This window comes from Cyprinus carpio, chromosome A2 (genome assembly GCF_018340385.1).
Source record: "Cyprinus carpio isolate SPL01 chromosome A2, ASM1834038v1, whole genome shotgun sequence".
Lineage (NCBI taxonomy): Eukaryota > Metazoa > Chordata > Actinopteri > Cypriniformes > Cyprinidae > Cyprinus > Cyprinus carpio.
In genome coordinates, this window is record NC_056573.1 from 15,838,948 (window position 1) to 15,861,129 (window position 22,182).

The 22,182-nt window shown below is 37.2% G+C and overlaps 1 protein-coding gene, 1 long non-coding RNA gene and 2 other non-coding genes across 15 annotated transcripts; all 4 read right to left on the reverse strand.

Moving 5' to 3' along the window:
- Nucleotides 1-1,955: 1,955 nt before the first annotated feature.
- On the reverse strand, nt 1,956-21,048 carry LOC109102623 (poly(U)-binding-splicing factor PUF60-like). 12 transcript variants are annotated; one of them, XM_042775466.1, is made up of 14 exons: nt 20,898-21,048; nt 19,973-20,043; nt 19,218-19,325; nt 18,481-18,576; nt 16,790-16,879; nt 15,016-15,084; nt 14,565-14,726; nt 14,367-14,459; nt 14,047-14,260; nt 13,552-13,742; nt 13,203-13,292; nt 6,932-7,043; nt 4,123-4,370; nt 1,956-2,681 (listed from the first exon to the last, which is right to left on the reverse strand). In XM_042775466.1, exons 4-14 carry the CDS (start codon nt 18,559-18,561, stop codon nt 2,382-2,384), a joined length of 1,650 nt encoding a protein of 549 aa, XP_042631400.1. In that variant the 5' UTR covers nt 18,562-18,576; nt 19,218-19,325; nt 19,973-20,043; nt 20,898-21,048; the 3' UTR covers nt 1,956-2,381. The 12 variants fall into 12 exon arrangements, 10 of the variants coding, with proteins under 10 accessions (XP_042631400.1, XP_042631415.1, XP_042631393.1 ...); XM_042775481.1 differs by having other exon boundaries at nt 20,892-20,953; XM_042775459.1 differs by lacking the exon at nt 19,218-19,325.
- Nucleotides 7,321-10,401, reverse strand: LOC122148606. The gene is made up of 2 exons (XR_006162500.1): nt 9,332-10,401; nt 7,321-7,655 (listed from the first exon to the last, which is right to left on the reverse strand). It is a non-coding gene; the product is annotated as an uncharacterized LOC122148606 (long non-coding RNA).
- On the reverse strand, nt 14,803-14,933 carry LOC122135360. Its single transcript, XR_006153467.1, has one exon. It is a non-coding gene; the product is annotated as a small nucleolar RNA SNORA57 (small nucleolar RNA).
- On the reverse strand, nt 18,046-18,178 carry LOC122135363. The gene has a single exon (XR_006153469.1). It is a non-coding gene; the product is annotated as a small nucleolar RNA SNORA57 (small nucleolar RNA).
- Nucleotides 21,049-22,182: the final 1,134 nt, after the last annotated feature.

Here is a 22,182-nt window from a genome sequence, read left to right on the forward strand (position 1 = left end):
TTTCATATTTTATTGAAGCATCCTGGGCGCCGCCATTGGCTAGCGGACCCCCATCTGCTGTTAGCATTCCATTGACTCCCATTCATTTTGGCGTCACTTTGACAGCGAATAACTTTACATCTGAGGCGTTTAAAGACTCCATTTGTCCATTCATTATTTCTAAAGAAACACGAAAATGTATAAAAGGCTCCATTACCTTGTATCTTACGTTATGACCCCGTAGAAGCAGTTTTTATAAAAATAGGCTAACGATTGCGTCATAACTTGCGACTCTCTGTCGCACAGTAGAGGAATTACCATATGGACAGGAGGAGAAGCTCGCAGGCAATCTTTTACTGTCTATGAGGCTATCGGGGGGACGTGGAGGTATAAAGTCAAGGGAGAAGCCCATAGAGAGTCCATAAAAGCAACGGGACAAAATTATTCAACAACGTCTGCAAGATTTGGTGGGTGCTTCAGATTTCTCTTGGCACAGCGATTAGAAGACTTACAATTGTCAGACAGGTTGCTCACGTGACATTTACGTCATCAAGCTGAGTTTGAGTCTGCGCAGTACGCTCGACCCCCAGGAAGTGCGTGCTTCTAATTGACTTCACTTGTCTCCGTTGAATCCAACGGGGTCGCTGTGTCCATTTCTTTTACTGTCTATGCTAGGGACTTTGGCCTGGTACTTGGTGTGTTTCCACCGCAGGAACCAGGAACTAAATAAAGTTCCGGGTAAAAAAATGCCCCTCAGAAAGTCCCTCCTGGCGAGGTAGTACTTTTTCAAAGTTGCGAAACTTTTTTGGGCGCTAAACAAGCTGATTATTTTGAGTTCACGCAGCATTGTGATTTCAACCACCATTTATTCGGATCATTTTCAAAATATTACTGTTATTATGTCATGAAATTTAATTTTAAAAGTATTTCAGGCGAGAATGTAGTTGTTTAAAAGTCAAATCTGCGGTTTATTTATAAAGACAGCGCATATTTAAAAATATGTTTCGCCGATTTCGGAGACGGTCAGCTCCACGCGATCAGCGGGAGCTCGGTGCTCATGTATCCGCCTAGAGCACTCTCAACTCGGCTAGTCTTTCTGATATGTGCCGCTGGCTCTGATGTCTCCTTAGTGGTTAAACATAAAATATAATTCGTTTTGGTTAATCTAACAGGTAATCTTTGGTCTGTATTCAATTTATTATTATTTTTAAATTAAAAACGAAAGGAGGCAATGGTATTTTATATCCTATTTCGTTTTATTGTAAATATACAGTGAGGAAAATTGCAGTAGCCAAGGCGATCTGACTGATGTTGTCAAATACGCTGCTGTTTGCAGAATTACCGGATTTGCGTCGTCGCGGACAAAACACTCCCGAGTTGAATAAGCAAAGTCGGAACTTCCGAGGATGCAAGTCCAAAATGTGCAAAAATTGTATTGAGAAACGCGCGCAGACCCACGTCACCAGACTATTTGCCTAATCTTCACGGTACTTTAGACCGCGGTGGAAACGCAGAAAGCAACAGGTCTGGGGGGAAAAAATGTCCTGGTACAATTGTTCCGGGTAATTTCGGTGGAAACGCAGCAAAAGTGTGTTTGTATGAAATAGTGATGTATTATTCTATAAAAACAACTAAAAAAAAATTCTCAAGCCACAAACTTTGGGTTTATTTGATGCTCCTTATGTGTACCATGTTTTCCTGCTTTCAAAGTACAAGTTTACACATCACCCCTGATAAAACATTCAATGTTTGATTTGACCTCAAAGCAACATATGCAAATATTACCCTTGACTCATGGCTGCATTTGTATTTACAATTTATACCGTTTATTTAACTTCATTACACTTTAACCATAATTCCAGTTAGTCTTCTAAACAGAGGACAATAAATCACAAAAACAACCGCTGTTTATGTGTATTTCAAAATGAGCTTCTATACAATTTCATAAAGAGAAAAGTCTGAAACAGACCCAAGTGTCATATTTGAAGAATTTATTGTTCTGACATTTGAACCCAAGAGCATCATAATGGGCTAACCACAATATTTTAAACAATAAGAGGGGGCAAATGACAAAGCAACTGAATTTGAAGAACATCTGATGGAATGGGAAGTAAATCAATGACCAAAAAAAGGAGGGAAGGGGAGGGGGCATCCAGTTGTTCACATTGTTACAGCAATAATAAAAAAAAATATTCATGAGCATTTCCTTGTCTCTGTCCCAAGAAGGGATCATTAATAATATTAATATCAACATCGATAAAAAAATAATTACAAGTTATAAAGAGAAGCCAGTACCACTGGGAAAAGTGGCTGGCGGCTGTGTCGGTGTAAGTGAGAAAGAGGAAAGGGAGAGATGGAGAGGGAAGAAAAGGTTATGAAGGGCAGGATGTATTTTTGATGGTCTATGCAGAGAGGTCACTGTTCTCAAACCGTTCCTGATCATACACCTCAGCAATGACCTTGCGACCTCCGAACCAGCGGTTGTTGAGTGCCTGAATGGCCTTGTTCATCTCTGATGCCGCTGAAAACTCAACAAAGATCTTGACAATGACTTCAGCATCCTCCTCCTCGCCCTGCTTCTCCTGATAGATGATCACTCTATTAACAGCTCCAAACTTCCCACATTCCTCCGTTACTTCTCCTTCCAGATCGTCATCTATGTCCTCAGGTCCAACCATGTTCCTGAGCACCATAACCGTAGACTGTGGAAAGAGCATACACAAGTGTTTAAATGTCACTGCTCTACAACATTCAAAAGTATTTTTTTTTTTATTATTCAGAAGGATGCATTTAATTGGTCAAAAGACTTTTATAATGTTACAAAAGACTTCTTATTCAAATAAATGCAATTTAATCAAAGAATCCTGGGGGGAAATTTTTTTCCACAAATTAAGCAGTTTATCTGTTTTCAATATTGATACATGTTTCCTGTGCAGCAAATCAACACATTAAGATGACTAGAGTAATGGCTGCTGAAAAATCAGCTGTCACCACACAGGAACAAATTACATTTTAAAATATATTAAAATAGAAACAGGGCTCTACAGTCAGACCAAAATTACTGCATGTGACTGTGAAAAAATATTTAAGAGCACCTGTGCAACTCATCAGGGCAGGTACACCAGGGGCTCAGTAATAGCATATTGGCAGAACAGATTTTCCAAACACGTGTATTTGTGTTTGCACTCTGGGGAGCAGTGTTTTTGCAGTGTTAAGCAATGTAGCCAGTCACAGATATATCTGTTGATTTAGGTTAGTCAGAATCCACTAACCACTCAAAACAAGCATTTTTCTTCAGAGCTGAGCTCTGCAAGCTCTCAAAACTTCTTAATATAAAGTAAGTGTAGACGCTATGTAAATAAGATATTCATTGTGCAGTGTAGACAACTTCATTGACTAAAAGGTTTATGAGATTGTGATGAACTGAGATGAGTGACGTGTTTTAATGATAAAGGGAGTTTAAAAAAAGTGATATTTTATACAAGTTGAATAAGCAAGAAGTTAATATTAAGTGACTTCCATTTACTTACATGACAATAGGAACACTACTGTCTGATTTTGCTCTTTCATCAAGAAAATAGCTCCAAACAAAGCCGCAGCAGAACTGCTGCACACCTCCAAGCAAACACAGTGGTGTTTCGTTTATGAATGAATCATTCTGCATTTTAGAACTAATCAATGATTCAATGACCCACTCATAAAGTCCCTTACTTTGTTTACTAATGAATCAGCTGTTTAAACTAATCTATTGAATGAATGATTCAGTGACAAAGACAACAACTTGCCGCCACCTACCGGCAGTTTTATTGTAATTTCATCCAAGTATAATTTTTAGTTCAATTATTTAATTATTCTATATTCAAAACTTTATATTTAAAACATTAATTTCACATTATAAATTTAAATGCATTCATTCCTCCTCTAAGCCTCGTTAAACGGTTTTGAATTAAATTTTGATATAAGGTTTTTTAAAGGTTTTTAATTAAGAAATTTAACAAAACCTACGAATCACTTTAAGGAATCAAATAGCACCTCATAATGGGAAGGTTCAGTTCTGTCATCCATCAGGTGCTCCTAAATTTTTTAAATTATGAGCACAAGTGGTCCTGATAATGAATCCAGTTGCTTTAACTGAGAACTAACCTCTTGTTTTCTCAACAGTTTCTGCATGACCATATGTCTGGCACTGCTGCCAGAGATGCTCATGTGCTCCTGTTCACTGAGCATCTCCTGGCCCGTGCCGTCTTGAGCGGATTCTTCCTCTTCTTTTTCCTTCTTTGCCTCTTGGGCTGCAGCCACAGCAGCTGACAGTGACGGTGGAGAAGCCAACACTGGGTTCACAAGGCCCACCTGAGGCACAACAGGGAGTGTGGGCCGCGCTGGTGTCACCCCTGCACAGAAACACAGGAGTGAGTTTATTAGCTGTGGTCTAACATGTGAATTTCTGTTAGACATCTATAAAATACCTCTCTATTTGAGTGAAATAGCTTTACCAGTCTCTATGACCTTTACTGGAACTGTTCTCTAATAAAAATCTGAGGCAGTTCAAATCTGAGTGTTCCTGTGGCTTAGTGGTAGAGCATTGAGTTAGCAGCGCAAAAGGTTGTGGGTTCAATTCCCAGGGAACACACATACTGGTAAAAAAAATAAAAATAAAAAAATTGTGTAGCCTGGATAAAAGCGCCTGCTAAATGCATAGATGTAAATGTAGGGTGGCATGTTTAAAACCCATATGTCTATTTTTTTTTATACACAATAACAATGATTGGAGATAAAGATAAATGCTTCGAACCATCAATCTACAACAACGTTGTCTTCTAAATTTACATTATGGAAAATCTAAATTTAGGTGCTTTACTGATAATCTTCCCCTTCAGTGAGATGTACTGTAGTGACTAGATCATATTTGGTCAGTGAGATAAAACTTGAATCAATTTGTCAACAGAATGTTCAATTTGTGAATGAAATCTGATTACAGCTCCAAGATGTGCTAGAATGGATGTCAATATTTTTACTGAATAATGACTTAAATTTCATAATTTTTTGGCTGAACCATTCCTTACAGAAAACAGGTCCTGGAAACACACTCTATAATGATAGAAATTATGCATTATAAAAAAATAAATAAAAAACACCATTGTAGAAATCAGATAGTTCTGGCAGTGCTTCAACATTCTTCCTCTATACCTGCTTGTCTCTGTGACTATAATGTTGAGCATTTAATTAAAACATTGAGAAAAAAAAAAAAAAAATTAAGAAAGGGGTCACTTTTCCCCTTTTTAATACAACATCTGTCCTCTCTGGGCTTGGCTTCAAGATCAATTCCACAAAAAAAAAACACAGGATCTGAGAGACTCACTGGCCAATAGGAATGAGAGATTTGTTTATGAGGGGAGGGGTTAGAAACAGTCCTCTTCAAACTTGGTTGATCAGTGTGCAGCAAAAGGGAAGGGTCATGGCGAATGTGGAGAATAAAGACAGGGAGGGGAAGAAAGGAGAGAAAAAAGGAGAAAGAGAGAGAGACAAAGGAGAGAAGAGAAAATAAAAGAGAAATCTATTAGTGGACACGTCCCATGACAGGCCACGTTAAACTGAGTACTGTGTAGGACAACAGAAACCTGAAGGAGAGAGAGATTGTGTACATTTAAGCTACCGTAGAAGTGGGAGATTATGGTCAGTGTTCAAAATGAGCTTTGCAAGTAAAACAAACAAAAGTCTGAGCACAACCACTTAAAGTTAGTGATCCAATCTAAACCTAGTAGCCCTAAGTAATGTGTGGGAGGCCATGCCTGCTGAATAAGGGCTTTAAAAGAAAAATAAGGCATGTGTTTGTAATTATCTTTTAGTCTGACTCCTGCACATGTTCCCAACAATCCTGTTTTCAAAAACAATACATGAAATGCTACTATTCATGCAAATTAGGGATGCACAGAAATGAAAATTCTTGGCCGACAAAACTTTCCCCCATGTATTTCGCCAATTTTTTATTTTTACCACTAAATAAATAAAATAACCAAAATGGGCTTTACTGTTTTGTCTTGTTTTTCAAAGAAAAAAAAAAATTAAAAACAATTTAAAAATATTTAACACTGATAATTTTTTAACATTCTAGCAGAAATTATACTAACAAAGCACAATTTAACAAAATTAATAAGTTAGTAAAGTAATATTTTTTGGCCATCAGACAATTTCTTGAATCAGGCATGTATTTTTTTTTACTGTACAAATAAAAGCAGCCTTGCTGAGCAGACTTTAGAAAATTAGAAAATATTTAGAAAATATTAAAGATTCCAATTTGAACACTATGTGTGAATGTCATAATAAATGAATTAAAGCGGTTATAATTATTATCATCATTATTATCTTATTTTATTTTACAGAACAAAAGTAAAATTACCATATTAACATTTATGAAAGTTGGAGTTCATGCTTTTTCTGAATTTTTACAATCAATTACAATCATCATACAGTAACCAGCAACAACCACCCCTTCCTCCTTTCATCAAAGACAAGTAATGCAGTACTAAACAGTCTCTCACTGTCGGTGCTTGTAATGATTTTTGCGTCTTTCTCGGACAGTTTTAAATGCTTCCACACTGCTGACATGTTTGTTGCATTATAAAGAGTGCACACCTCTCACGCTACACTGGTTGCTATTTGATCGCGTCACCTCATTGTTCTGTACAATTTATTCAGTCTTTTCGTTTATTTGGCCGAATAGATTTTTTTTTGTTGTTGCCATTTTCAGCCGTATAACATTCAGTGCATCCCTAATGCAAATTATACCCAAGTGAAGGGCCCCAGTCTTACACAACACAAGTCAACCACATGCAGAACAAAAATACTGAAGACAAACAACACAATTAAGGCACACACATGAAAACACTTTGCAGCCGAGGGCCACAGTACTGACAAAATAATGAGGTTACAAACTATTTCTGAATGCACATACCTGTAATGACCCCTGGGGCCTGAGCTGCCATGACGGCCTGTGGGAGCTGAGGCAGGTTCAGGCCTGTCCCCGCGGTCATCGCTCCCAGAATAGATGCCCCCGCTACCGCTTCCTGGAAGAACAGAGTGGGACATATAGGAACACCGCCTGGACAGCGCCCGTTAAAAGCAAACATAACACCAACACGAGTGGACAAGCATGTCACGGGACAGGACATGAGACAAACAGACAAGCCTTGGGCCAGCTGCATAAAAATGGGAAGTTTGAGCTTATTTTGAGCCTACTGAGAATAGGGATGCTCATATTGACTGTTTAACCATTAACCAAAAATAATAATGTTGCCAGATGAATACTTTCAGTTAAACGGCTTAAGTTTTTTTTTTGTTTTGTTTTGTTTAAGTTTGCTGCATTATTAAAAACAATATTCTACACATACTTGATAAGTCAAGTTAAGCACGCACCAGCTCCACTTTCCCTTAGTTAACTGAAGTAGTAAATGAAACAATGGTAAGTGACAGTATTGGATAAATGGGTATTGGAGAATTGTATCGAGGAGTGTATCTGGGAGTGAATCTGAGATTCTGAATGGACTATAGCCTAGAAAGCATGCAAAGAGCCCTCTATTTATAATCACTAAAAAGTGGTCACTCATCTTAGTTCATTGTGATCTCACAAAGTTCCATTATATTCAATGAAGCTCTACAGGCTGCGCTCCAGACAATTCCTACAACACATCAACATGTTACTTTTTTAAAATAAAAAATTAGATTAGATGTGCACAGAGTTAGACCTGCTATTTATTTTTATGTCTGATGAAAAAAAACAAGACTATGCCAGTTTTTCAAAGTGCAAATAATGATTCAGTGTGCGTTTCATTTTGTCATCTTAATTTGTTAATTTAAGTGAAAAATATTTAGTGTAGCAGGGCTCTAAATTAACTTTTTTACTTGGTTGATGATTAAGTGTTTGTTTGATTTTGTAGTGTTAGTTTGTTAGTTAGAGAGAGAGAGAGAGAAGAGAGAGAGAGAGAGAGAGAGCTCGACATTAAGCCTTGTCATTCACTTTCTGAGTAAAAGTTGCTTTTCTGGAACACATAGGATTTTTGTGTTGTAAATAATTTATTCAGAATCAATATTCATAGGGGTTCTATCAGCTTTGACATTTAAATATGCATATTTATTATAATTACCCCATGGCATTTTTTTTTAACCTTTATAAAAGGCCATTTTTTTCTCTAATCTTATTAAATGTGTGCTTCATCTATCATTTTATTATTTTACATTTGTATGTGTTTTACTTATATATATATATATATATGTATATTTTTTTATATATATACATACATACATACATACATATATATATATACATACATACATACATACATATAAGTACCAGCACAATAACACACTCAATCGTGAGATATAATTTTTTGTCATCACACACAAATGTTGGAAAGAATAATATTTTTAATGATACTCTTATGGTGCGTTCACACCAGACGTGAATAGAGCGTCTGGCGCGAGTGATTTCAATGACGCGAACAGACAACCTGCGGCGCGTTTTGTGCGAATGATGTGGCACGTATTGAGCGTTTCGGGCATTTTGACACGCGAATTGAAAAATCTGAACTTTGGCGAAATTTCACGCTGTGTTAACCAATCAGGAGCTTGCTCTAGTAGTGACGTGATTACAATGTACTAGGGCTGTCAAAATTGCTAAAAAATGACGTTTGAATATTCCCTCTAAAAAAAAAAAAAAAAAAACACGAATATTTGAACTATTTGAACATCTGGTTGCGCATTTTGTCAATGACATGCATTACGCCAATAACAAATTAATACAAAGAGACATAACTACTTGTATAGGTAGGCTATTTAAGTTTAAACATATTTGACAACGTATTACCTACACAAAAACAAGTAAATCAACTAATGGCCAAGACCGCAGACCCCACTCTCTCTCGCCCTCACGCTCTCTGTGCAGAACGGTTTAAATGAACAAACAAATTTTGAGTGCTGATCAAGAGTTTTGTGCAAGCAATTTAAGGTTGCGACTCTTGTCCCAAATATAGCAGGCTTCATTCAGTGATTGAAACAAATATTAATATTAATTGAAGTTTTACAGCATATTGAATGCTCCGAGCAAGCTGTGCTGTGGTAAACATGGAACTTTTTCTTGACATGAAACGGTAAATTATCAAACCAGTGGAAGCAGTGCATTTATCCTTTATTCATGCAATATCTATTCAGTCAGTACAGTAGCCTACACTTTAGTAATGTTTCTGTTTAATGTTAAATAAAATGAGGCACACAATTCCAAGAAATGTGACAACAAATAACTTTTACCTTGAGGTTAATAAAAAATAAAGTGCTATTAAACACGAAAAAGGCTACTTACATTCTTGGTGCTTGTATAAAAAAAAGGGGGGAAAAAACTGACTGCATTTTATACAGGTTACAGGTTATTTGTCAAAAACACAAGATAGTCCACATTTGAAGGGGCCAGTGCTGATCGCTTTTTATTTACTATATTCCCAGCAGAGGAAAAGACGCGTTCAGAGCGCACTGAGGATCCGAGGATGGAAAGATATTTCTTTGCCATCTGGGCGACGTGAGGGTATCTCCCAGAGCCCAAAGTTTTCCACCACATGAGGGGATTTTGTTGAGCAGGTTATTGGAGACTCTTGTTCATACATCAACATCTCTTTTTGAAGCAGCAGACTGATGTCCTGGTCTGGGCTGTCCGTGTTTTCTCAGCGGGTTAACCTCCTACCGACCAAAATCCAAAGTACTTCCAGACATGGCTTTTTAGATTTTGGGGGGTTAAAATAACTTTCTCTGCTGCGGTCGAGTTGGGCTCTGCACTTTCTGCCATCTTCCATGCAAGACGTGTCAACTTTCAGCAGTGACGCTGTGCCAGACAGTGCGACTCCTATGACCTGTCCCTGAACCCTCAGGCACGCTAGCGCGCCCACTCGCAAAGCAGACAGCCACGCCTCTACTACCACGGGTGTTTTTTTCCACATTTTTTTTTAATTCGAATATTAATTTTCACCTTCGAAATTCATTCTTTTTTAAAAACTATTCGAATATATATTCGAATTTAGAATATTTGTTGACAGCCCTACGATGTACAGGCAATAATGACCATGTTTACATGCATATTACATTAACAGTAACCACTCATAGCCTCACACTGATGATATAAAACATTAATAGATTAATTGAAAGACCAAAGATTAGATTTACCCCAAACAAATTATATTTTATCTTGAACCACTAAAGAGACAGAGCCAGCGGCAAATGTCAGAAGGACTAGCTAAGTTGAGAGTGCTCTAGGCAGATACATGATCACTGAGCTCCCGCTGATCGCATGGAGCTGGTCTCCGAAATCAGCGAAACACATTTTTAAATAGACACTCTCTTTATAAATAAACTGCATATTTGAGTTTAAAACAACTACATTCTCACCGGAAATACTTTTAAAACTACATTTCATGACACGATAACAGTAATATTTAGAAAATTATTGGAAGAAAAATGGTGGCTGAAATCACAATGCTGCGTGAACTCAACTGGCAGAAGCCCCTCCCATGACGCGATTTCGTGTCTTTTGTGAAGTTAAATGAAGCGAATAAACTCAAAATGTTCAAGCGCCCAACTACGCGCGAATAGCACGTTTTATTCGCTAAAGTCGCATCTGGTGAGAACGCACAGCATAACATTAAATCACCTGTAGGTGGCAGCAAGTGACCGTCTTAATGAGTGAATCATTAAGTCAGTCATTTAAACGATTCGTTCAAACGGATCATTCATTCAAGAAAGAGGCAGCCGTTTATGAATGGCTCATTGAATCTTTAACTCAACCGATTTGTTCAAAACGCTGAATCATTCAGTAATGAAACACGCTGAATCATTCGCTGCTTAAACAGAACAAAAACAGATAATATTGCGTATAAAATGTAAGTGATTTAATTTTAACTACTTTTTACAGTTTACTGAACTGCTGTAAGGAATCGGTGTCACATTTCCAGTGTTGGTTTTATTCAGGATATTCGGGAAAACAGCATTCTTGGTCGTGTAATATTACTTGTCATAAATATAAAAAGTCAACTGTTAATGTCGAGAGCCCTGTTTAACAGTGTACTTTTCATCTTCTCTGTACATTTTCCACGCTAGTTAGCTTCCTGTCACGTGACAACGGAGCGCAGTGAAAGGGATTGATTGACGGCTAATATTACCCAGCTTAAAATCTGCTTTAAACGTAAGAACGTAAAGATGAAGTTTAATTGATTATGTGATCGAACGGTGGACCGGTCACTGTATGAGCTCACAGCAGGCACATACAGTGCAGTAATTAGCCAACGTTTTGTAGAGAAATTAAAACAGGTTGCACCTCAACAATTATTTGCACTCGCACAAATGCTCCCAAATATATTTTGAGGTCGCACGCATTAAATTTAGGGAGCATATGCGACTAAAATGGTCAATTTCAAGCCTTGTGTAGGCTTATTTTATTCTTTTTATTTATATTCTTTTATTGTTTTTCCTCTGTTCTCAGAAGCGCTGCAAGTATGTGATAATTTGTGAATCCAGGTTCTGTTGTTGCTCTATATGCTGTTTGCACATTAAAATAAACTTGTGAAGACTGGGTTTTTAAAAAATATTTTTAATGGGTCACACAGACATTCTATTTTTATTTAATATTTTAATCTCATCAGTTAACGGTTAATGTTCAGATAACGAGAAGCGGTTGTTGGTCTGGAAAATTAACAAATATGAGCATCCCTAATTGAGAAATTAGATTTTTGTCTGCATTAAGCGATAAAATAACTGTAGTGTACCATCTCAGAGTTTTTTTCCTGTCTCCACAGCAGAAAAAGATATACTCACAGTCAACATACATTTTCATGTGCTATATGTTCAGCTGTCCTTTAAACGTGTATATGCAAGGACATTTAAAAAAAAGATTTCTAAAGTAAAGTTGGATTTTGTTTATTCGTTTTATTTACAAAACCTAGAAGGGCTTTAAACTCTAAATTAATAGATGAAAATCATCAAACTACACCATTGACACAAGTTAGGCCTTTTAAGCTAACTAAAACCATATTTTATTTAGATTTGAACTTTCTATTTAAAGAACAATTTTTATGTTTATAATTGTTTTTTTAGCAGCTCAATTGTTTTTATAATAATAATTGTTATTTGTTTTTATTGGTTGTAGTGATAATGATGATTGTAGTTATTTTTTATAAAAATTCAGCATTAAAATAGAATTTATTTATTTTGGCAAAGTAGATTAAAATAAAAGGTTTTAAATTGTATTATTTTATATTACAGTTTTTACTGTTTTATAACGTTTTTATGCTCAACAAGGCTGAATGCATTTTCCTTAAAAATATATATGTATAAAAAAATCTTACTAACTCAAATTTTTGAATGATAATGCATGTATTAAAAAACAGCCAAAAAGCTAACAGCTAAAGGAAATGCTTGACATTAAACAATCAAGTGTCCGCTCTAAGTGTTCATCTAAACATTCAGGCATTTCATGCAACAAGGCCCAAGACCTGAAGTAAAGGTCAAGAACATGTGACAAAACAAGTCAAACAGATCATAAGAAATCTTTATAAATTATTAACTATATTTATAAAACATGAATTTAGACACTAATACAAAACAGTTATAAACTTATGCATTTATCTGCCTAACATAATTTAAACTATATATGACAAGCATGAGACAACACAGGGCAATTACATCACCGATCATACTAATTTACAATATATATTTAGTAGCATATAATATAGCAATTTTAGCATGATCTATGCTGTAGCATAGATGCAATAAAATACACTAAAATGGAAGTAATCCACAATAGAAAATGCAAAAAAGGTATCTCTGAATGAAAATATTAAAGGCACACCCTTTAACAAAGAACTATCATGACTATCAAAGCTTAAGAGATTAAGCAGACATCCAAGATTTATATATTCATCATTATGTGGGCCAAAACCCAAAAATTACAGATAAGAGACATAATGCAGGCTGAAAATTTTTGGCAGAGGTGCTACTTAAAGTCACCTGCAACTAAAACTGCTCAGCTTTCAAGTATATGGGCCTGTCTCTTAAACATTCTCTACCTAGCACACTATATGAGCATCAGTGTAACTGGGAAGTCCTGAAGACAAGACTCTTCCCACACTCATATTCTACACAAAACAAAAAGGCACCAGCGTACTTTGAACAGAATTTCCTGAAGGATTTACCAGACAGTTGAGGAAGTCTTCTGTCCGATTCTCCGGCTGGGACAGATTCCATGCCATCTGTTTTTGGAGTTTACACGCTATGTTATCTTTCTGCATGTAAAAGCTCTGTCTCATAAGTAATTCTGTGTCATAACGGTGTCTTCATGCCAGTCAAATCCTAAACTGACTCAAATCAAACCCTCACATACAGCACCAAGTGTCTGCTCTAGCCTGCTAAGCGAATTAAAATCACGCTGCCTTACTTTACAAAGAAAGGCTTTTAAATGCCAAAGGAAGCAGCTGCTCACACACACACGCACACTCTCTCTCCCTGACTAACAATATATAATCAAGGTGTGTAAATGCTCACCTGTGCTGTGATCTTGGCAGTGGCGGCAGCAGCAGCTACGGCAGCTGCGGGAGGAAGGCCGCCTGGCGTCGTTGGCGTCAGAAGAGGCATGGGGGGTGTGACTGCTTTGCCCACTCGCAGGTACTGGCCACCTAAGTCGAAAAGGTTCATGGAGGACACGGCATCCTGCGAAGACTGGGCCTTATCATATTCTACAGGGGAAACAAGGAGGACTAAGACTCAACAGCTTCTAAGAAGACTCAGCATTAATCTACCAGAGCTCTGAGACAGTTACTGTGTAATTACCAGCGGGCACTTATGGCACAAAAGTCCGTAACAGAGCCTAAGAAAACGACAACAGAAATAAAAACTTACTATGAAAGCATGTGAGGAACCTGCCCCCACCCTTCTCTATCCCCTGTGAGACATGTAGAGAACAGCATTCTACCATGACTGACTGCTCTCAGTCAGATACATTTATATACAACCGAATGGGTGAAGCAGCCGCCTGCTTACCTATGAAGCCATAGCCTTTGTGTTTTCCCGTCGTGGGGTCCCGCGCCAGGCTGCATGACTTGATTCTTCCAAAGGCCTCAAACACACTCTTGATGTCGTCGTCTGACAAGTCGGGATGCACGGATGCAACGTAAATTCGGTTGAAGGCGCGCGCTTCTTCAGCTAGCTGGTCTATGATGGGTTGAGCCTGACCAATGTTGCTTGGTCGTCCCACCTACAAGTGTTGAAATAAGAGATCAGACATCATTGAATGTATGATGAACTCAGAAAAATATTTTCACAATTTCTTAAACTTAATTTAAAAAAAAAAAAGTACTCACTTTAATGTTTCTACCACCCAACATAACGGAGTTCATCTGTTCTAAAGCGAGCTGTGCTGCTTCTGGTACTTCATATTCTACAAATGCAAAACCCTGCAGAAAGAGTAGCTTATCATCAGTTAAAATACAGAAAAAAAAAAAAAAAAAATCAAGAACATAAAATAGGAAGAAAAAAAAAAAAAAAAAAGACCTTCTGACCTTGTGTTTTAATGTAACAGAGTCCCAGGACATGTCAATGCTCTTAATGGGACCGAAAGGAGCAAAGGCCTGTCTGATGGTGTCTTCTCCTAACTCGTAGTAGATGGACCCAACATAAACACGGCACATTATGGCTAGTGCCCGTTGCCTCTGTGCTGCAACCTGTAATAGAAAATTTAATAGATCAGATGGGGTCATGCAAGGCATCTACTCATTCATAAGAGTTCATCATTCATAGGCTTGTTCCAATGATTGAGGGTAGAACCAGCAGACAATAAACATGCTGGCATCGAAGACAAAGCACTGGCATTTCTTTACCTCTACCCATTACACACCTGTACTGAACCAAAATATGCCAACAAAAGGAGGGGAAACAACATCTACTGTATTCTCAAAAAGTTATGTCATTGAAAATTACTGAGATCACTTGGAGAAACTGTGCTGGACTTACAGACTGTAGTGGTGAGAGGGGATCTCCAAAGCCCATCGTTAATGAGGCCATCTGAAGGGAATTGGGGAGCTGTCAGGAAAAATAAATCAACTTGGTAAGTCTATCACTGTTGTGCAGCTTTTTTTCTACCACAGTTGGAAGTTGTGAGATGAGGGTAGAAAGGGTTCTTGAAACAACACATTACTTACATTACAATATGTAATTACAATCGTGATTAAATTGTGTATGCACCAAACAATGTGTTTTTTTTTTTTTTTTTTTTCTCCAAACAACCGCTTTCTAACTGCATTTTTCTATCACTATAAATTAAATGTCAAAATAGCTCCACTATGATATTTTTCATAATTCTGAAAAAAAAAAAAAAAATACTATGTAATTTGGGCTAAGCTGTGAGTGACATCATTACACGTTCTGCATAATGAAAGTTTAATAATACTATATCTATCCCATGTTCTTGTGCAGTCAACCCTCTACAGTGCAAAGTAAATCACTCACATATACTACAATCTTCACTCTGGGTGACTAAATGATGTCTAACATTAGCCATTGGCTAATAAATTCTTAGATTTTACTCGCCAGTGAGTTGGAGGCCAAGTATGTTTAACACAGATATATTTTTTTACTCTGCGAACACTCGGGGCGCTCCAGAGTTTCACTCTGTCAAGCAATCTGTGCTATTTTTTAATTCATCTCAATGGATGCGCAGCGTACCTGTATTTGACGTATCAAACTCTAGTGTGAAGGCGAATGACTCGCCATCGCTTTGCTGAGAGTACTGTTTCTCACACACGCAAAAAAAAAAAAAAAGAGAGAGAGAGAGAGAAAGAGTCTTACCATGCAGAACTAACGCGCTACATTTAAAGGATATTCTTTGTTATATTTTCTGGTCAAAATAACAGTCCATTTGAAATTCTTCAGATTTAAAGAACCACCATAAGAAACTACTGGTTTCCAGTAGTGGGTGGAACTAATCCACAAACATCAACTTCATTGGCTGGTGCCTCACCTATTATTGTCCCTGTTTTGATTCCAGCAAATCAGTTTGAGTGAACGCAGACAACGATTAATATTCATGAACCCAGCAGCTCATGAATCCTTAGAGTGTTATTATTAATATACGCTATTATAATATTGTTATTAGTAGAATTCATAGTATTAATATTATCTTATCAGTATTATTGTTCGTTTTTTTTCTTACAGAAACACTGAATGACCAACAATATCTTAAGCTCCACCGACAGCCCTAAGTTCAGTTAAAATGACAAATATGCATTCAAACATGGTTACCAAGTTATAATTCTAAACACTAAAGTTCTATCATTAAATAATGCTTTATTATCATAAAAAGCTGCGCCATTTTACAAAAATAAGCTTTTTATATACATATAAAAAGAGTATATCAGTCTGGCGAGTAAAAAAAAAAGGGGGGAAGTCATGACCTAGTGGTTAGAGAGTTTGACTCCTAACCCTAAGGTTGTGGGTTCGAGTCTCGGGCCGGCAATACCACAACTGAGGTGCCCTTGAGCAAGGCACTGAACCCCCAACTGCTCCCCGGGCGCCGCAGCATAAATGGCTGCCCACTGCTCCGGGTGTGTGTTCACGGTGTGTGTGTGTGTTCACTGCTGCATGTGTGCGCACTTTGGATGGGTTAAATGCAGAGCACGAATTCTGAGTATGGGTCACCATACTTGGCTGCATGTCACACCACTAAAAAAAAGTACTAGCCAATGGCGATTGTATTGCCAAGGTGTGTGTAGAGGGCTGGCAGGTTTACCTGCAGGCTGCTGAGCTGTTGCTGCTGATGGGCGAGGGTCTGCTTGACCAGGACGCTCTTGATGCTTTGTTCCATGGCATACTTCTTTGCCTACAATTGAGAGCACATAACATTGAATGTATACTCACTAAAATAACAACTTCAAACCACCTCAGAAGGACTCCAAATTGCCAGATCTCTCGTCAGAAATAACATACTTCACTGGGCTCGACATTAACGTTTGTCTGCTTGTTCAGGAAAAGTGGATTTTTTGAAGGGGCATGTTAAAGATTTTCCCCCGTTTTCCCAAACATCAGCACGATTGCAAATGACACTGCTTTTATACAACAGTTCATTTAACAAGTAGTTAAGTGATTTACATTTTAGACCAGAGCCGGGCAACTTCGGTCCTGGAGACAACACTGACTGATAAAACTGTTTCAAACAAAGATCACAGCAGAACAGTCGCACATCTCCAAGCAAGCCACAGCGACATTTTGTAACAGAATGATTCAGTGTTTTTGAACAACGGGTCATTCAACAATTCAGTGATTTGCTTCATTCTTGAATGAATCAGACATTTGAATGAATTGGTTGAATAAATTTCTCAATTACTTACTCATTTAGACAGTTGCTGCCAGCTGCCACCTACTGGTGGTTTAACTTCATTTATCATAGCATTTTCACCAACATTTCATATTTGTATATAAAAAACATTATATCAACATTTTTATGCAGTAATTTTTCAATGTAAATGCATTCATGTTACCTCTGAGCTTTATGAAACAGTCTGTGTAAATGTATCTCATTTAATTTGACTGGTAACAGCCCTATAAGTACCTTATTCTAATTGAATATATTGATAAAAGTTCAGAATTTGACATTAAAGATGAGGCATGCTTTTTATAAGGTTAGAATAAAAATTGCCACTTATAGAAGCAAAAAATGCCCTGACAATCAATTTAAGAGGGCAAATATCACAAATGTAAGTAAAAACTAACAGAACACATAAGTATATTGATTCAGAATAGATTACATTAATGCTACAAAAAATTCCTTTTTTTCCGGACTAGAAAATTTTTACTATGACATGATGAATGACTTAATTACTTGCCTGAAAGACAAGCATGTCAAGGCTAAATGCAGAACCCTGCTTCAGTTAAACCAAAATACATCTCTAAAATGTAATGTTACTTATCATATTTCCCAAATCTGCTAAAAAAAAAATTTAACAAAAGTTCAATGAGAATAACTCCGAGAGTATCATCCACTTTAAAAAGTGTACCAGCTATTGAGAATAGTACTAGCAGATAATCAGACGCCACTAGTACCGAAGGCATAGCACTGGTTCTGCTCTTGTCCACTGCTTGCTTACATGTGCACTGAGCAAACACATGCTTATAAAGCTAGAGGACATGAAAAAGAATTGTCAACGGTGCCTTCTTATCTGTTCCAGCAACTGACACAACCTGGAAGAACTCTTGGTATGGATTTTTGCAGATTAAGAAAAAATCTTAGCACACAACCCAAATTGCTAACTGATCACAATGCAACTAAAGTAAGCTTTAACCAATCACAAAAATATAAATGAAGGCCTCTGTCTGATACACTTTTGTATAATCGTTTTTTTTTGAGTTTGGTAAAGTCAAGTCACACATCAATCATTGATTTCAGTACCCATATGCAGAAGCAGTGTCTGGGGAAAGTCTCACCTTCTGCAGCGCCTCCTGCTGTTCTGGGGTGAGGGGCGGCAGGCCGAGCTTTGAGGCCATGCTCTGTCCATTCTCCATCATCAGAGCCTCACCTCCCTGCACAGAGCACAGGCATCTGTCAGGCCTGATGAATGCGAGTGGCAGCGAAACTGCACATCTACTCAAGACACACACTGGACTGCAATACACAATGGACAACTGACAGCTTTAAAACCATCTAGTTTAAGAGCAAACTCAAATTACATCATATTACGTCATATAATAAATCCGGATAAAACTTTACTGAACAATAGTAGAAATAATGCATCTTAAGTGAATTACTTACAATTATTATTTTTATTAATGCATAAAGTAGTATTAGGATCAGAGCTTGAAACAAGTTCTCATATTTACATTACTGCAAATGATTCAAAATATTTTTGAGCTTGCTCTAAAACAGCTTTCTACATTTCAGCACGTTGGATATCTTCAGATTAGCGTAGGGCTTTGTTAAAGACATTTTACACTGAACTGAAAGGCCGTTGATAATGAGCCTTCTGTTTACATTTAATTAACAGGCTTCTCACAATATGGTAAGGGGAACCATGCATTTGTACCACATGGTGACTTCTCCCCTCAGTGGAAACACTGAGATACTTTATTCTTTGGGTCACTGGAGGACCATATACCCTTAGAGTGCATATGCTAAAGTAAGTGAGCCCTCTTATTTAATACTACACAAGAGAAAACTTAAGTACCTTTGCTCAAATGAACTCCAGAGTGGTGCACTGCCCCCCTTAAGGAGGTTTGAACCCAAAAAGTTCTGCCATTGGCTTTGGAAATATAGTACAGTCAAGAGATATGTTCTACAGCACAGACAACACAGAGAGAAACGACAAAAAAGAAAAAAAGAAAAGAAAAACACAAACCTACTTAGAACAATAGTACTGGATAGGGAGACAACAATTTGAGATCACTGACATCCAAATCCAGGGGAAAAAAAGCTGCCTCTAAAATGTTTAGGACACGAAGCCCTGGGTGAAAAACCTTACGGAAATATATTTTGTACACATCTGGTCTGTGGCAATGATTCTTAAAATGAACAGTTAACCCCCCCAAAAAAGAAACTTTTTAATTTAAGGCCCATTCACAATAAGGATGATGACTATAACACTTTAATAATCGTTATGATTATATGACAATGAGGACACACTACAAATATAACAATATTGTTGGTATAACGTTCTTTTTTTTGTTTTTGATCAATCAATAAAAACATTAACAGCCAATCTGAATTCACACTTACATATTTTTCATTCCTAACAGCTCTAACACTTTATTATACAGATATTGGTGACACTTAAACAACATAAAAAGGAAGTACAGGTTTCCTGATGCAACCTGTTGGCTATCAAATATGTGTAATACTGCAATAACTGAATGTTCTTTGCAAACCCCTTTCGAGGCAACGGGGAAGAGTGGTCTTGGGGTGAGCAGTGGATAGGCCCCTTACCTAGCACCTGCTCTCCACTGGGGTGTCTGGTGAGATTATTTATTGGGAGCTTTTACTGTTCAATACAGAGTCTATAAGGAAAGAGAGAGGTTTCAGTAAACTCATGTACACTGCGTCCATTTCACAAGTTAAAAGGGTGAACTTTTAAGTTTTTCGACCTAACGTTACTTATAATAGCATGGGTTCTGAGATGTCTGTAAAACAGACTAACGTTATTTAGGAAAACGATGGACTCTAAATAGACCATTTAAGCGGCCTGTTCTGCATTACTACAAACACATTACACAGTCACATCACATAGTCAGTGTTAACATTAAGTAATCACACTGACTAGAAGGTCAAATAAATCAGCATTCAATGAAGTATGAATGTGTTCCCTACACTCTCGCCGGCCATTAGGCCTTATGTAACGTTGGGTTTAACGATACTCAATTCGATACTCAAAAAGATTGCTCGACGGCAATGCACTTCTTTTCAAAAGCGAATAGTAACTGTAAATGAATCTTAACAACGTTAACATTTAACCGGAGCGTTTAGTTTCTGGACCGTGCAGCATCAGCGGAATTGATTCAGTTTAGGAGGACAATGTGAGTGTGTTAACACGCTAGCTCATGTAAACGAAGAAAGCGAGTGAGCACAGGCGTGTGGTTAACAAACATAGTAATACACCGTTAAAAACAACCGTTTTAAACAAATCCTAACGGTTAGAAATCCGTCGAGCAAGATTTACTCACTGGTTCTAACAAGACACGCAACAGCGGCAGGCCAGAGAGAAAATCCCGCTCTCGGTGCGCTAGCCTAGTTAGCCATTCCGCGGTTCTTCTAACCTTTTAAACGAAACCTCTGTCCGGAAACACTATTATACGCTCTTTAAATACTGCTGTGCGTGTATTAAGAGATAAGTTGAACAAAATATTACATTTACCGCTGAAACAGCCACCGCCATAGAGCACACCTTCCAGAGCTAACGTCCACACGGCGAGGAAGACTATGAAATCTCGCGATACTGAGAGAGAGAGTTGGGTAAGAGGCGCGCAGCTGCAGTGTGGCCGATCAGACTGTGATTGGAGGAAAGCAAGTCGCATTGAAAAAACAAAATATAATGATGACGTAATACAGTTTCTCGTTTCCTTGAGATAATATGTGGCGCTTTTGATAAGACGATCGAAAAAGATTAATTAACATTTTTAATGAAGAGAAATAGCGTAAAAGCCCACACATAGAGGGTCCGCGCTAGTTGTCACATTTTTAACTGCAGTAAATATCTAAATAGGTTTATGAAAGTTTCTAGACACACGTATTCATTTATACACGTAATTATTATATATTAATAAATCTTATTATGTATTAGGTTATTAGTGATCAGCTAACATTAAGCAGCAAGTTATGTGCTTTTCAGCAATATGAAAACAGTAGAATAGGCAAGAAAAATAAAATTAAACAGCAAAATAAAAAAATACATACTGTAATTCATTGTATGCATTTAAACCATGTGACTACGGTCCCTATACCTGACATGAAAAGTCCCCTTGTACTGCGCACCTTACATATTTAAGTTAAAGTCTACATTAATTATATTAGAGCTTTTTTATGTTATTACACAAAATAAATAAATTCAGTCATATGAAAGTATTAATTTTATAATTTAATGTTATAGTATTTCATGTCACAGTATACAATTTCAAAAAAAAAAAAAAAAAAACTAACCAAAGCAAAAGCCTGGTTAATGTGTTTGATTAAGATGAGAAAGGACACCAGGAATTAGGAAGAGTATATTTAAACAGTTACTGTACATTCATATCTCTTGTATCTACATACAAATTTATTACATTGCAAGACAATGGAGTCTTATAATAACACTGGGAGGATGGTGACGTTTTTCATGACATCTGAATTATTTGAATTTGCAAGAATAAAAGGAGATTACAAATCCCTTGTAATAGTTTTCTGAAGCTGCAATACATCCATTGTACAACCATGCCAATATATCAAAAATCAACAATTCTGTAAAAGCATTCCTTTCCTGACATGCAAATATTTTCAAAGCCATTGGAGAGTACAGTACTGAAAGCATCCCTAACAGATACTATTGCTTTGGACGGCATGGCAACATGGATGTTTTCACAGAATGAACACTGTTGTAAATATGAAAGTGTTAGTCAAATACAGGACACTATATTTGCAATGTAGTACCCACTCTTGCCAGCACT